General features: G+C 45.0%; 2 protein-coding genes across 6 annotated transcripts in view; one reads left to right on the top strand and one right to left on the bottom strand.

Moving 5' to 3' along the window:
• The first annotated feature begins 176 nt into the window (after positions 1-176).
• On the top strand, positions 177-10,160 carry zgc:56585 (uncharacterized protein LOC393297 homolog). 5 transcript variants are annotated; one of them, XM_063011079.1, is made up of 8 exons: positions 177-268; positions 1,204-1,301; positions 1,403-1,526; positions 6,647-6,753; positions 6,975-7,071; positions 7,154-7,230; positions 8,286-8,449; positions 9,838-10,160. In XM_063011079.1, the coding sequence occupies exons 2-8, from the start codon at positions 1,212-1,214 to the stop codon at positions 9,974-9,976; spliced, it is 798 nt and encodes a 265-aa protein (XP_062867149.1). In that variant the 5' UTR covers positions 177-268; positions 1,204-1,211; the 3' UTR covers positions 9,977-10,160. The 5 variants fall into 5 exon arrangements, with proteins under 5 accessions (XP_062867149.1, XP_062867145.1, XP_062867148.1 ...); XM_063011075.1 differs by lacking the exons at positions 177-268; positions 1,204-1,301; positions 6,647-6,753; ... (2 more) ...; positions 8,286-8,449; positions 9,838-10,160 and adding an exon at positions 4,036-5,934 and having other exon boundaries at positions 1,443-1,526; XM_063011078.1 differs by lacking the exons at positions 177-268; positions 1,204-1,301; positions 1,403-1,526; ... (3 more) ...; positions 8,286-8,449; positions 9,838-10,160 and adding exons at positions 1,533-2,677; positions 4,036-5,934.
• A 1,454-nt stretch (positions 10,161-11,614) lies between these two features.
• Positions 11,615-17,073, bottom strand: part of sap30l (sap30-like) — an 11,905-nt gene continuing 6,446 nt past the window's right edge. The window contains exons 2-4 of the mRNA XM_063011081.1: positions 14,206-14,328; positions 13,305-13,403; positions 11,615-11,960 (exon numbers count right to left, since the gene is read on the bottom strand). Coding sequence (XP_062867151.1) covers positions 11,832-11,960; positions 13,305-13,403; positions 14,206-14,328 — 351 coding nt within the window. The 3' untranslated portion in view covers positions 11,615-11,831. The remainder of the gene's footprint in view (positions 11,961-13,304; positions 13,404-14,205; positions 14,329-17,073) is intronic.

The raw sequence follows: 17,073 nt of genomic DNA, 5'->3' as shown, positions 1-17,073 counted from the left end.
CGCGTAGCGGCGAGATCAAGGAGTGTCGCAACTCTCTCTATCTACGGCTCTGGTCCAAAGTTTATCTATCGTGCACACTCACATCAGCCAATCAGCTTGCAGGATTTCGAAGCCCTGCCTGTACTGACCAATCAGAGGAGGGGGCGGGGCTTGGTGCCTCACCCTGAGAGCAGTGAAGTTCTGCTTTTTATTATTTTCCGTCATCAGGAGCTGAGAGGAGAACCTGCTGAAGAACCTGCTGCAGAACCTGCTAGAGAAGCTTCAAACTGTAAGATCATGATCTTCATCCACACTTTTTTCAGGTTATATACAGAACTTAAGTGTGTTTAACGTTTCTCGTCTTGTTTTTGTGGTTTCTGGTCCCTCATGCTGCAGATGTTTATCAGGTTTTCTATGTAAATGTCTCTGTCACGTGTAAATGTGCTTATTGTTCATGTTTTAGCTCTGCAGGAGGTGATGTGCACCTCTTCACACTGCTTTTATTATTAGATACTCATCTTATATCCAAGTGATAAAATAATAAATCTGTAGTGATGTGTGAAGATATTCTTCTTCTTCACTCTAACACTGATGATGAACCTGGTATTCAGAGCAGCTCAGCAGTTCCAGTTTACAGGGATGGAATTTAATCAGGTTCAACTGAACAATACAAACAGGAACAGGGCTGTAGTAGCTCAGTGGTTAAGATACTGAACTAGTAATCAGAATGTTGCAGGTTCAAGCCCCACCATCGTCAAGTTTCCACTCTTGGGTCCCTGAGCAAGGCCCCTAACTCTCAATTGCTTAAATCATGTTTGCGCTGAGACGATTCAGATTAAATTCAGTAAAAATTTAAATTAAAAGCAACATAATAAAATAAAAAATATAATTCAAACATAAAAACAGAAACAGGCAAGAAAAATGATTCTCAAAATAAAAATTAAATAATTAAATGAGGACAATAATGAAAATGGTAAACTGGTAAATCACACTAGCGCATTATCATTAAGATCCAGGGTTTGAATCTACAGTGGTGCTATCGGCTGGTCGGGCACCCTGTCCGGGTTGTGTTACTGCATTGCGCTCTGTAATTCTGGAAACCAGACAGACCCACACACAGAGACCCTGACCAGGATAAAGCAGTGGTAACACATGAAGATGAAATCAAACATTTCACACTTCATCTTCATCATCTGACCGCTTCATGTTTTCTATCTGCTGTAGGATTAAGGATGCTGAAGGGTAAGGTTGCCGTGGTGACGGGCTCGGCTCAGGGTCTGGGTAAGTCCTTCGCCAAGATCCTGCTGGAGAACGGAGCTCAGGTACACCCCCCTAACCCTAACCCCCCCCCCCCGTTTAATCTAAGATGCTCAGATCGTGATCGGATCTTGATCAGACGTGTATTAAGTCCGGTCGTGTTCAGGTGGCCATGCTGGACGTGAATGAGAAGCTGGGTCAGGAGCTGCAGGACCAGTTCAACCAGCAGTATGGATCAGACCGGACTCAGTTCTACACCGCCGACGTTTCCTCTGATCAGCAGTTTCAAGGTACGACTTCATGTGCTTTATCTTTATCTGGCATCCCTGAAGAGTTTGGTATGTTCTCTCTATGCACATGCCTCTGGATTAAGGACTTTCTGACAAACCGCACCCAGTCTGTTAGATTAGGCCGCCTTCATTCTTCCAGCATCACACTTAGCACTGGTGCTCCTCAGGGATGTGTGCTAAGCCCACTTCTCTATGCTCTGTACAATTACGACTGTGCCCCCACCCACTCCAGCAACACAATCATCAAGTTCGCGGATGACACAACTGTAGTTGGATCTCGGGAGGAGACGAAACCGCATACAGGGGTGAAGTTCAAGGACTGTGTGAGTGGTGTTTACAGAACAATCTCACCCTGAACTCATCAAAAACAAAAGAACTAATAATTGATTTTAGGAAAAAGCGTGCAGACCCTGCACCTCTGATCATTAATGGAGACTGCGTGGAAATTGTCCCTTCCTTCAGATTTCTGGGCACATACATCTCTGAAGACATCTTCTGGACCACCAACACCATGGCAGTAGTGAAGAAGGCACAGCAGAGACTCTACGTCCTGAGAATTCTCAGGAAAGACAACCTTCAGGAGAAACTGCTGGTGTCCTACTACCGCTCCGCCATCGAGAGTGTGCTGACATACTGCATCTCCACATGGTACAGTAGCTGCTCAGCGGCAGATAAGAGATCTCTTCAGAGGGTCATCAACACTTCCCAGAAGATCATCGGCTGCCCACTGCCCAGCCTGGAGGACCTTTTCAGCTCTCGCTGCCTCAGCAGAGCAACCAGCATACTGAGAGATCCATCTCACCCTGGACATCATCTGTTCGACCTGCTGCCCTCTGGAAAACGCTTCAGGTCCATCACAGCCCGGACAAACAGACTAAAAAAACGTTTTTACCCCGGGGCCATACGGGAACTGAACACTCCCAAACCACAATACCAACTGACTCTTATAAATCACTACACAAGTAAACTGAACAACAACATTCAACTCTGGACTCCTTTAAAACATGGCACAATGTTTCACTCTACTCTGACCGTCTCTCTGTCCTGGCGTTAATCCCGCAGTGCAGGGTCCGCTCTTGTGCACATTTGCGTCTTCTCCATTTGGCGCGATCTAAGATGTCTTCTGGGGCTGTCTTCACTCTACTCTGACCGTATTTATATTTATTATGACTGCACTATTGTTCTTTTTTAGAGCTAAATATATATTCTGTGCAATATTCTCTTAAGCTACTCAGGGCATGTGCAATACCCCACTGCTACCTCACTGCTGTAAACAATGTCTGTTTTCCTTTTTAATAATTTTAGTTTAGTCTTTATTCTTTATATTTAAGATTCTTAGGCATACATACACGTGTGTGTGTTGTGTATATGTATATAATTTTTGCTTCTATTTTTACTTATTTAAGCACCGTTGGATTGCTACTCAATTTCGTTGTACACTGTGCAATGACAGTAAAGGCATCTTATCTTATCTTATCTTATCTTATCTTATCTTATCTTATCTTTATCTTATCTTATCTTATCTTATCTTATCTTATCTTATCTTATCTTATCTTATCTTATCTTATCTTATCTTATCTTATCTTATCTTATCTTATCTTATCTTATCTTATCTTATCTTATCTTTATCTTATCTTATCTTATCTTATCTTATCTTATCTTATCTTATCTTATCTTATCTTATCTTATCTTATCTTATCTTATCTTATCTTATCTTATCTTATCTTATCTTATCTTATCTTAATCTTATCTTATCTTATCTTATCTTATCTTATCTTAGTTTTCCTTGAAGTAGTTTAGTTCCCTCACGTTTTGGACTTTGTGTTGGTAACTGTGTGAAGGTTCTTCATCTCTCTGGTGTTTGAAAGGTGGACTTGGGATCCTAAAATGGGTTCACATGTTAATAATGTGGTTTAATTCTGTGTAGGTACAGTATAGGTACAGTGTAGTTGGTGGTAAAACATCTTTTTACAAAGCCAAGCTTGAACAATCTGCTGCTGACCCACGTAAGCTTCATGCTATCTTTTCCTCTCTTCTAAACCCTCCTCCTCCTCCCCCTTCTGCCTCTCTCACTGCTACTGACTTTTCAACATTCTTTCAGGACAAGATCGACAAAATCAATCAATCCTTCTCTCCGACTGACCCACTTTCAACTGACCCTCAACCCACCAACACACTCACCAGCTTCACCCCACTCACCATGGATGAGGTTACACAGCTCCTCTCATCCAGCAATCCCACTACATGCACACTTGACCCTATACCATCCACCATCCTCAAAGACCTCTCGCAGGACCTAATCCCCTTCATCACACCCATCATCAACAACTCCCTGACATCAGGTGTTGTCCCTACTGCATTTAAGAAAGCTCAGGTCATTCCCCTTCTTAAGAAACCTACACTAGACACTACAGACATCAACAACTACAGACCTGTCTCACTCCTCTCTTTTCTATCAAAGATTCTTGAACGTGCTGTCTATAACCAACTATCTGCCTTTCTCACTCAGAATGATCTCCACGATCCGTACCAGTCTGGCTTCAAGGCAGCGCATTCTACGGAAACAGCTCTTGTAGCTGTTACTGAGAAGCTTCATGCAGCCAAAGCAGCCAAACTGTCATCTGTCCTTATTCTTCTTGACCTCTCTGCAGCCTTCGACACCGTGAATCACAGCATTCTCTTGTCCACTCTCTCCAACCTTGGAGTAACAGGTTCAGCATGGCAATGGATGGCCTCCTACCTGGAAGGGCGCTCCTACCAAGTGTCATGGAGGGGATCCATATCTCCCCCATGCACTCTCTCAACCGGTGTTCCTCAGGGCTCTGTACTTGGCCCACTTCTTTTCTCTATCTACACCCGCTCTCTGGGCAAGGTCATAGCCTCCCATGGCTTCTCCTACCACTCCTATGCAGATGATACTCAGCTCGTTCTGTCATTTCCTCCTTCAGACACGCAAGTCTCAGCTCGCATCTCAGCATGTCTGCAAGATATCTCACAATGGATGTCGGCTCATCATCTAAAACTTAATCCCAGCAAGACAGAGATGTTGCTCATTCCTGGAGATCCGTCTCCAACCCAGGACCTAGTAATTTCTCTGGATGACTCCCAGATCAGACCATCTGATAAGGTAAGAAGTCTTGGTGTTGTCCTTGATAACCAGCTGACCTTCTCTCCTCATATAGCCAACATGACCAGAGCGTGTCGGTTCCTCCTGTACAACATCAGGAAGATTCGTCCATTTCTCTCCAGGGAAGCTACCCAGATTCTGGTGCAATCACTTATAATCTCACGGTTGGACGACTGCAACTCCCTTCTTGCTGGAGCTCCCATGTCCACGATTAAACCCTTACAGCTCATTCAAAATGCAGCTGCATGTCTGGTTTTTAACCAACCCAAACACTGCCACATCATCACCCCACTGCTGCCACATCATCACCCCACTGCTGCCACATCATCACCCCACTGCTGCCTCATCATCACCCCACTGCTGCCTCATCATCACCCCACTGCTGCCACATCATCACCCCACTGCTGCCTCATCATCACCCCACTGCTGCCACATCATCACCCCACTGCTGCCACATCATCACCCCACTGCTGCCACATCATCACCCCACTGCTGCCTCATCATCACCCCACTGCTGCCACATCATCACCCCACTGCTGCCACATCATCACCCCACTGCTGCCACATCATCACCCCACTGCTGCCTCATCATCACCCCACTGCTGCCACATCATCACCCCACTGCTGCCACATCATCACCCCACTGCTGCCACATCACCCCACTGCTACGTTCTCTTCACTGGCTTCCTGTAGCTGCACGCATTCAGTTTAAAACACTGACGCTCGCCTACAAAGCCAAAAATGGACCAGCCCCAAGCTACCTTCGTGGCCTAATCAAACCCCGCTCTGTACCACGCAACCTCCGAGCCTCTAGTCTCGCTCGACTTGAGCCTCCATCCAGGACTAAAGGAAGACAAGCATCAAGGCTGTTCTCTGTTCTAGCGCCGAAGTGGTGGAATGAACTTCCTCTGTCTGTCCGAACATCTGAGTCTCTTGCTGTCTTTAAAAAACGATTAAAAACCTTCATCACCTTCTTACTAAACACTTAGGCTGACTGTAAAAAAAAAAAAAAAAAAAAAAGCCTTTTAACAGGTTTTAGCAGATTTGTGTTCTTTGACTGTTGTTTACCTAAACTTGAGAAATGAAATGTTCACTATAGAAGCACTTCTGTAAGTCGCTCTGGATAAGAGCGTCTGCTAAATGCCGAAAATGTAAATGTAAATGTAAATGTAAATGGTTGTGAGTGTGACCACTCTGAACATGATTTTTCTCTCCGACTCTCTGATTTCTGTCTGATTTCTCTTTTACCTGCAGCAGATTAAAACCAGAATTTCTCTAGAATTCATGTGTCCCTGAGATCAGATTTTATGTTTTTGACGTGTTCACACTGGCACTGACGCTCTGGTTCAAGGTTCAAAGTTCCTGCAGCTCTACAGCGTCCACACCGACAATCAGTTTTAAACTTAAAAAATAAAACTTAAGACTTAAAAACTAGAAGAAATAACTAAGATAACTAAGGAATTTTAAATATTTACATTTACATTCAAGTATTGCACAGGAACTACAGCAGCTTTATGCGGATCTAAAGTGCACGATTCAGTATAGCAGCAGATAAAAGGCAGCACCAGGTCACAGGTGTTTAAAGTAACTGGTGCATAGACAGTACATGAGGGGTGGAGCAATTTAGCAGTCTGACTGCATCCGGAAAGAAGCTGTTTTTCAGTCTTGTTGTTTTTGCTCGGATGCAGCGCAGCCTCCTACCAGAGGGAAGGGGGGTAAAAAGTCCATGTGCAGGGTGGGTGGGGTCACGGAAGATGCAGGCGGCTCTTTCCTTACACCTACAGTTGTGATCATTCAGTGAAAGATCTGGCACTGATGGATGTTGGAGGAAAAAAACTAATAGGGTGGAGTTCAGAACTCTGTGTTCCTCCACACTGAACCCATCAAACCGTATTAATACATATACAGAAATGTCTTTATGTACCTCGGTTAGAGCCTTCCCTAAACTGTTACATAAAGTTATGGACCTTGATCTGCTCTGTGTTTATTACAGATGTGTTCCAGAAGGTCCTCTGGAAATTTGGACACGTGGACATATTCTGTAACAACGCTGGAATCGTGGACGAGAAGAACTGGGAAAAAACCATCGCCATCAACCTAGTAATGCACACACACACACACACACACACACCATATACACTTCATCAATTACTAAGCTGTTCAAAGTGGTTGCTAGGGTGTTTGAGGTGGTTGCTAGGGTGTTGTAGAAATTGTAGAAAACCTTTCACATCAACTGCAAGTGAAAAATATCAGTGAAAGATTTCTGAAGGCGTACCTCAGGGCTGGATGTTAGGACCACTAACATTGTGCTGTTTGAACAGAGTGGGGTGGTGAGAGGAACGTATCTGGCTCTGGATCACATGAAGAAGCAGAACGGTGGAGGTGGAGGCGTCATCATCAACATAGCGTCACTCGCAGGTACCAAAATATAGAATCTGTCATAATCCTGCTCAGAAAAGTCTATAAAATACCAATACACCTGTACCTGTTTGTGCTTCAGGTCTGGGGCCGTTACCATCTGCTCCCATCTACACCGCCACCAAACACGGCGTGGTGGGATTCACCCGCGCGCTAGCTGTACGTACACCAGAGCTCCTTTTACTCTGAAAACCGCAGTAAACACAAACTTAGCTTCAGCACTAATGACGCGGCTTCATGAATCGATACAGACGATGAGATGGTTAATAATCCAATCAAATCTGCTGCGTCTCGAGCCCATGACGGTTGGTCGGTGTGTGTCAGCTGATCGTGGGTGCCGTGAGGCGGGATGAGTCTTGTTTTGAACAGTTGGGTTGAATTTTATATCAGGACTGAAATAAGAATGTTTATGATTCTTCTGCCTCTTTAATCCCAATAATATCATAATTATTTATTATTAGTATTATTTATTATTTATTATTATTATTATTATTATGCGGGGCTTCAACCCAGCAACCTTCTGATTTCTAAAGGTAGAAGGTGGTAGATTTACATTTACATTGTCAGCATTTAGCAGACACCTTTATCCAAAGCGACTTACAGTACAGTGACAGTATACAGTCTGAGCATTTGAGGGTTAAGGGCCTTGCTCAAGGGCCCAACAGCAGCAACCTGGCAGTGGAGGGGCTTGAACCAGCAACCTGTTAAAGGTGTTTAGCATAAGAGTTCATAACAATGTGCTTAACACACACTCTTTAACACACACTCTTTAACACACACTCTTTAACACACACTCTTTAACACACACTGTACAACTGAAATGAAATGAAATCTGTTTAATTTTTATAAAATGTAGAAATTTTGAGCTTCTTTTAATCTTCATGGTCGCCAGTAAAACAGAGCTGTATTTGAGATGTTTCTCCACCGTGGCCGTTCCTCCAACACATGAAGCTCTGTCTCAATAATTCTGATCCACTGTACATTATTAAATTATTTGTTAAATATTAACCAATCACGTTTAAGCTACAACCTCATCAGAAATGTTCTCCTCATTAGTTTGTAGACACGAATAATTTCAGCTTTCTAGTTTTGTTGCTTTAATAACTATAATTTCATTTATGATGTTTACAGAAGCGCCGACGGGTCATAAAGTTCATATTCCGTCTGTGTGTGTGTGTGTGTGTGTGTGTGTGTGTGTGTGTGTGTGTGTGCAGGCTGTATCTCAGCTCTCTGGTTACGGTGTTCGGATTAACGCCGTGTGTCCGACCTTCGTCCAGACGCCGCTGCTCGACACCTTTAAACAGAAAGATAAAACCGGACAGTTCTCTGAGCTCACCACTTTCACCCAGTCACTCATAGAGAAATTTCCCATCATACAGTGAGTAACGTTTCATTATATATAATTATATATCAACACTTACAGACTATATACAGTAAACATCTCCGTCTCTTATATAATCCTGACCAGTCACAGCCAGACGTTTTTCATTCTACCTCCTCACCACGCCCTCCTGTACTCCCCTCACCACGCCCTCCTACAGTCCCTCACCACGCCCTCCTACAGTCCCTCACCACGCCCTCCTACAGTCCCTCACCACGCCCTCCTGTACTCCCCTCACCACGCCCTCCTGTACTCCCCTCACCACGCCCTCCTACAGTCCCTCACCACGCCCTCCTACAGTCCCTCACCACGCCCTCCTACAGTCCCTCACCACGCCCTCCTGTACTCCCCTCACCACGCCCTCCTACAGTCCCTCACCACGCCCTCCTACAGTCCCTCACCACGCCCTCCTGTACTCCCCTCACCACGCCCTCCTACAGTCCCTCACCACGCCCTCCTACAGTCCCTCACCACGCCCTCCTGTACTCCCCTCACCACGCCCTCCTGTACTCCCCTCACCACGCCCTCCTACAGTCCCTCACCACGCCCTCATACAGTCCCTCACCACGCCCTCCTACAGTCCCTCACCACGCCCTCCTGTACTCCCCTCACCACGCCCTCCTACAGTCCCTCACCACGCCCTCCTACAGTCCCTCACCACGCCCTCCTGTACTCCCCTCACCACGCCCTCCTACAGTCCCTCACCACGCCCTCCTACAGTCCCTCACCACGCCCTCCTGTACTCCCCTCACCACGCCCTCCTGTACTCCCCTCACCACGCCCTCCTGTACTCCCCTCACCACGCCCTCCTACAGTCCCTCACCACGCCCTCCTACAGTCCCTCACCACGCCCTCCTACAGTCCCTCACCACGCCCTCCTACAGTCCCTCACCACGCCCTCCTGTACTCCCCTCACCACGCCCTCCTACAGTCCCTCACCACGCCCTCCTACAGTCCCTCACCACGCCCTCCTACAGTCCCTCACCACTCCCTCCTGTACTCCCCTCACCACGCCCTCCTGTACTCCCCTCACCACGCCCTCCTACAGTCCCTCACCACGCCCTCCTACAGTCCTCAGCTTTACTGGTGGATCCAGTGAGTGTTTTGCTGCTGTAGCACGTCTACAGTCTCTATACAGTCTGGCAGGTGTAGCCTAGTGGTTAAGGTACTGGACTAGTAATTAGAAGGTTGCTGGTTCAAGCCCCACCACTGCCATGCTGTCACTGTTGCTTAGACTCAATTGCTTAGACTGTATACTGTCACAGTACTGTAAGTCACTTTGGATAAAAGCATCTGCTAAATGCCATGAGTTATAATGTTTGTATATGATTAAACGTGTGTGTGTGTGTGTGTGTGTGTGTGTGTGTGTGTGTGTGTGTGTGCAGGACGGATCTGGTAGCTAAAGCGTTCCTCCACCTGCTGAAGGATGAGAGTCTGAACGGTGCGGCGCTGACGGTGAGGAGCAGCGGCGTTTTGCTCACCACCTTCCCGCCGGAGCTCCCCGGCACCCCCGTCACTCTCTAACCAATCATCATCATCCACCCCACACACACTCCCGCGGCACTTTACTCCAAATTACAGCAGCAGGGGGCGCTGGGGTGGCATGGAGGTAGAGCACGCTAACACCCCAGCGCTGAGATATGCAGCTATCAGAAGGAATCAGATTCATACCTAATAAAGTGATATCAAATAAAATCATCATCATTAATGCTGCTCTGTTCTCTCATTATTATACACTACTGTGTGTGTGTGTGTGTGTGTGTGTGTGTTATTTGAGGAGCATTTGGACCCACTGTGACCCTGATCCGGATAAACTGATAATAACTCACCTGGTTTGGGTTCATGAACATTGTTCCCAATTTACAGTGTAAAACAAACACACTCACAAACATACACTCTCTCACACACACACATTTACACTTACACACACACAGAAACACACACTAACACATTTACACACACACAAATACACACTTACATTCACAAACATACACTCACACACACACATTTACACTTACACACACAAATACACACTTACACAAACACATTCACAAACATACACTCTCTCTCACACACACACATTTACACTTACACACACACATGCTCCTGCTGAGGGGCTGCGCCCAAATGGCAACTGTTAGGTTGCTAGGTTAAATCAGGATATGCAGTTTGAAACACAGCACCTCTCTTCTGACCGGTGTGCACCCTGCGAAGGCAGAACTCCTCATACTTCTGTTTTTTGATTGAAATAACTTGGTGGACACTGTAGCCTCCCGTCTTCACCCACTACACAAACGCAAACATGGCCGGTACGAGGAGGACAATGATGACACAGGAGCGGGTGGTTTCATATATAGTTTATTAAAAGCGATATGCAGTGGTGCTCATCTAATTACAACAGTGAATCCATCAGAACCAAGAGAAAGCGCAGTGACACGTCCCAAATCTTACATGATACATACGAAGCTACAAACAAACAGAAAACTGTGTGTGTGTGTGTGTGTGTGTGTACGAGCTGCGTCGGTATTACATCAGAGGAGCATGCTGATCATTTCATATAAATCATTTAATAATAATAATAACAATAATAATAACGTGTGTTTACATGTCGCAGTGGGTCGTTCATCAGATTAAAGCACATCAGGGACGGTTTAGTTCGACTGAAATTCATTTATTTAATTTATTATTAATTTAAATAAAGAGCAAAATCGTCTGAAATGTATCTGAGCTGCTGTCGGTTCTGAACCTTCCCTCTGAGGCCGCCTAGGTCATCTATAGTCTCATCTCTGAAATGAGACAGAAGTTTAATTTAAAAGATTTGTACAATTAAAAGACCTGTCGGTCCCGTCCCATTTTCAGAGGAGCTCATGAGTGGGTGGCATTTCCCCTAATAAAAATAAATCGCCTAGGGAGCCAGACGGGGCGGATCGGACTGAATATTTATACGGGAAGAAGAGGAGAGACATTATCTTTAAAAAAAAAAAAAGGAGGTGAAGTGAAAGAAAGCAAACCTTGGTAACTGATACTGTCCCAATTTGGGTATATCTAATTCCCCTGTAACTGAAGAAATAAAGCATTAAAGAAAGGGTCTCTGTGCAGCGGCATCGATCAGCCAGCAGAGGGGGTAATTGTTCCCGCGGAGGGGATTCCGCATAACGGCAGCAATTACCCCCTCTGCTGGCTGATCGATGCCGCTGCACAGAGACGCGTGACTCTCCGTGCGCTATACGGATCTGGTTCAGCTTCACTGCCGTATCTATCTGTACATTATATTCACATTGCACTCGACTACACAGTCAGCAGTCATTATTAACACAGACCCAGTGTGTGTGTGTGTGTGCACGTATGTGTGTGTGTGTGTGCGCGGGCGTGGCCGTCGCTACTCCAGCTGTTTACTCCCCTCCGACTTCTGGTCCAGTCGGCTCTTGCTGCTCTTCACCATATAAATAAAGTAGGTCAAAGTTTCCTTCTCGTTCACCGGAATGTTCCGGAAGTGACGGCTGACCGTCTGAAACACACACACACACACACACACACATCAATCAATTAATGAATGAATGAATTAGGAGGATGCATTATGGGAAAATATCAACATTAAGATATAATGCTGTTAAAATGGGTCGCAGAGAGAAGTAATGATAATTAAATGACATGCACACGAGCGCCCCCTGGTGGAGGGTTAACGTTACAGCTTGTATGTAAAATGCATTGTTTATGTTGCCTGGTTTAAATACATCACGTCTGCATTAAACGTGTGTGTGTGTGTGTGTGTGTGTGTGTGTGTGTGTGTGTGTTCCTTTCCACCCTCAGTCTGAGTGGAAGTCCTGCAGCTCAGTAAAAGCTCCTTCCGACTTATTAACGACGTGTTCCTCGGCTTAACGAGCCCCGGGTTTCCCCTCAGCAGGCCGGTCGGCGTTCGTTACCTCAGCGCCGCTCACACACTCCCTATATCACTATAATTAACAGATCCATTACCGGACTGCATTAACAGGAACGGTGCGGACCGTTACTCAGGGGTCCACGCAGGACATCAATCACACGCCGAGGACGTTCATGGCGAGGACTGAAATCCCGCTCGTATATCTCACTGCAGTCTGGAAGGTTTCAGGGACGTGTTTAGTATCTGGTCTAAATCAAAATTCTACACCGACACGTGAGTGATGTGCGAGTGCAGCTCTGTGACCTTATAAAAGCATTCCATTAAAGACACTTTATAGTACGACCCCTCCTACAGTCCCTCACCACGCCCTCCTGTGCTCCCCTCACCACGCCGGTTCGTTTACACTCCTCCTCACAGTCGTGCTATAGACTCCCACAAGAGCACATCCCCTCACCACACGATTTCTGTTTGTAGCCAAATTATTTGCAGGTATCATAAAGATACTCTGGTATTTATTTATTTATCAGGATTATAACGTGATGTTTTACACTCTGGTTCCATCATGACAGGACGGGTCGTTACTCCTCACACACGATTCATCAGTTCAGGTTTAATATCAAACACAGTCATGAACTATTTAGTGTCTCCAGTTCACCTCACTTACACGCCTCTGTACTGTGGGGGGAAACCCACGCAGACACGGGAACATGCTAAACTCAGCACAGAAAGGACCCGGATCGCCCCACCTGATGATAGCGGTGTGTGTGTGTGTGTGTGTGTGTGTGTGTGTGTTTAAACCTACAGAACCCACGTGCAAGACGAGTCCATCAGTCAGAGCAGGGTGTGATTATTAATGTCTGATGTAAGTGAGACTGTGTAAATGGATAATGAGATGGTTTAGGGGTGCTGGTGGTAGTGCTGGTGGTGGTGGTGGGGGGGGGGGGGGGGGGGGGGGGGGGGGGGGAGATGTACCTCTGCCAGTTGGGCTTTGTTGAGTCCTGGTCTGGTTTGGATTTTATAATGTCGTTTATAACGGCGCAGTGTGTTCACCTGCAGCTGGAACAGATCCACCTGACACACACACACACACACACACACACACACACACACACACACTAAGTTAAAAGTTTACATGCACTTGTAGAGAATTGCAGCTCATAAATACTGATCCTGGTCATGGTGGAAGCTGAGCCAGTATAGATATAAATGCTGTGTTTAGAACAGACAGTGCAGTTTATAAAATCTATATATTATAGAATCTGGTGTGTGTGTGTGTTTATATATACAGTATATATATATGTATGTTGTAACACTGAAATGATGTACATTTACTTTTTCTTTATTTTATAATATCGTGTCTCATCACAGTGATGAATCTGTGTAATCACAATAGATGATTACATTACTGTTTGAATATAGTTGTTTATTGTGTTTGTGTTTTATAAGTAAATAAACATCATAATCAGTCTGGAAATTATCAACAGATTAAATAATTCTGTTACAGAACAAAAACAGTAATTACAATAACTAATTTTAAAAAGCAATGACTGAACAAAATATATAACTGCAGCTAATTAAATATATTGATATAACGAACTCTGCTGCTCTCAATTATAAAATGGCATTATTATTATTATTATTATTATTATTATTATTATTGTTGTTTTCATTAATATCATTATTGTCAGTATTTTTCTTATTAAAATTATTGTTATTACAATTATAATAGTTATTGTTTTTACTTTTATTATGTTTTGATTACTTTGATTGTATTTATTTGCACCACACATCATACTGGTGTAAATGTGAAATGATTTGATTAATGAAGTAAATGTAAATGTGAAGTTTATACATTATGATTGTGCTCTTCTACCTCTGGAACTTCGATGTCGTGATCTGGAGACTCTCCTCCGTCGTCGCTGGTTTTCCTCTTCCTCTTGTTCCGAACACTCTGGATGAAGTTTTTGTGGAAGTCGCAGATGTACAAGTGTCTCACCTACAAACAATCACAGAGTCGGTCTGATCACAGCAGATTCACATCAGATCAGAGAGATCCCACTGATCCCACATGAAGAACTAATCTGTAGAACTCTGTACATCGTGTGGGGTAAAACAAGTTGAGGAATTTAAAAGGAGGCGTTCAGGACTGAGTGACCCTGGAGAAATACTGTCCCACCCGAAAAAACACACCAGACATCAAACATAAAGCCAAACGTCAGGTCTAATTACTTAAACAAACAAACTGCTCAAACAATCCACTGCTATCACCCACCCTAACATTCAGAACCCCCCCATCCCCCCGCCAGCCCGCCCCCCCGCCAGCCCAAACACCCATCCAGGGATCAACATACTGATACACAACACAGTGCACTCATCATCTGACTCATTACGGGCGGGGTAATCAATACACTGTCCACAGTCAAGCAAGCTTTACACCGAAAAGGCTTCAAGGCTGGCGTGCAGGAAACCATGGCTAAGGTCCATGGCTCTCATGGCAGTTTTTTGGTGGTTCCTGAATTACAGTTGATCATACAGACACGTGCCCACTCAACATCAGGTGACAGTCCAGGTTTTCGTCTAGGGTAGCGAGACCACTGTTCCATGTACGTGTACATGTGTTTGTGTGTGTGTGTATATGTGTGTGTGTGTATGTATGTATGTATGTGTGTGTGAGTGTGTGTACATGTGTTTGTGTGTGTGTGTGTGTGTATATGTGTTTGTGTGTGTGTGTGTACATGTGTGTGTGTGTGTATATGTGTGTGTGTGTACATGTGTGTGTGTGTGTGTGTGTATATGTGTGTGTGTGTATGTATGTATGTATGTGTGTGTGAGTGTGTGTACATGTGTTTGTGTGTGTGTGTGTGTGTATATGTGTTTGTGTGTGTGTGTGTACATGTGTGTGTGTGTGTATATGTGTGTGTGTGTACATGTGTGTGTGTGTGTGTGTGTACAGTGTATCACAAAAGTGAGTACACCCCTCACATTTCTGCAAATATTTCATTATATCTTTTCATGGGTCAACACTATAGACATGAAACTTGGATATAACTTAGAGTAGTCAGTGTACAACTTGTATAGCAGTGTAGATTTACTGTCTTCTGAAAATAACTCAACACACAGCCATTAATGTCTAAATGGCTGGCAACATAAGTGAGTACACCCCACAGTGAACATGTCCAAATTGTGCCCAAAGTGTCAATATTTTGTGTTACCACCATTATTATCCAGCACTGCCTTAACCCTCCTGGGCATGGAATTCACCAGAGCTGCACAGGTTGCTACTGGAATCCTCTTCCACTCCTCCATGATGACATCACGGAGCTGGTGGATGTTAGACACCTTGAACTCCTCCACCTTCCACTTGAGGATGCGCCACAGGTGCTCAATTGGGTTTAGTCCATCACCTTTACCTTCAGCTTCCTCAGCAAGGCAGTTGTCATCTTGCGGGTTGTGTTTGGGGTCGTTATCCTGTTGGAAAACTGCCATGAGGCCCAGTTTTCGAAGGGAGGGGATCATGCTCTGTTTCAGAATGTCACAGTACATGTTGGAATTCATGTTTCCCTCAATGAACTGCAGCTCCCCAGTGCCAGCAACACTCATGCAGCCCCAGACCATGATGCTACCACCACCATGCTTGACTGTAGGCAAGATACAGTTGTCTTGGTACTTCTCACCAGGGCGCCGCCACACATGCTGGACACCATCTGAGCCTAACAAGTTTATCTTGGTCTCGTCAGACCACAGGCCATTCCAGTAATCCATGTTCTTGGACTGCTTGTCTTCAGCAAACTGTTTGCGGGCTTTCTTGTGCGTCAGCTTCCTTCTGGGATGACGACCATGCAGACCGAGTTGATGCAGTGTGCGGCGTATGGTCTAAGCACTGACAGGCTGACCTCCCACGTCTTCAGCCTCTGCAGCAATGCTGGCAGCACTCATGTGTCTATTTTTTAAAGCCAACCTCTGGATATGACGCCGAACACGTGGACTCAACTTCTTTGGTCGACCCTGGCGAAGCCTGTTCCAAGTGGAACCTGTCCTGGAAAACCGCTGTATGACCTTGGCCACCATGCTGTAGCTCAGTTTCAGGGTGTTTCAGCAATCTTCTTATAGCCCAGGCCATCTTTGTGGAGAGCAACAATTCTATTTCTCACATCCTCAGAGAGTTCTTTGCCATGAGGTGCCATGTTGAATATCCAGTGGCCAGTATGAGAGAATTGTACCCAAAACACCAAATTTAACAGCCCTGCTCCCCATTTACACCTGGGACCTTGACACATGACACCAGGGAGGGACAACGACACATTTGGGCACAATTTGGACATGTTCACTGTGGGGTGTACTCACTTATGTTGCCAGCTATTTAGACATTAATGGCTGTGTGTTGAGTTATTTTCAGAAGACAGTAAATCTACACTGCTATACAAGCTGTACACTGACTACTCTAAGTTATATCCAAGTTTCATGTCTATAGTGTTGTCCCATGAAAATATATAATGAAATATTTGCAGAAATGTGAGGGGTGTACTCACTTTTGTGATACACTGTATATGTGTGTGTGTGTATGTATGTATGTATGTGTGTGTGAGTGTGTGTACATGTGTTTGTGTGTGTGTGTGTGTGTATATGTGTTTGTGTGTGTGTGTGTACATGTGTGTGTATATGTGTGTGTGTGTGTGTATATGTGTTTGTGTGTGTGTGTGTACATGTGTGTGTGTGTGTGTGTGTATATGTGTGTGTGTGT

Source organism: Trichomycterus rosablanca, chromosome 16 (genome assembly GCF_030014385.1).
Source record: "Trichomycterus rosablanca isolate fTriRos1 chromosome 16, fTriRos1.hap1, whole genome shotgun sequence".
In the NCBI taxonomy this organism is placed as follows: domain Eukaryota; kingdom Metazoa; phylum Chordata; class Actinopteri; order Siluriformes; family Trichomycteridae; genus Trichomycterus; species Trichomycterus rosablanca.
Note: the sequence above shows the minus strand (reverse complement) of the source record. Positions and strands in the feature narration are given on the sequence as shown.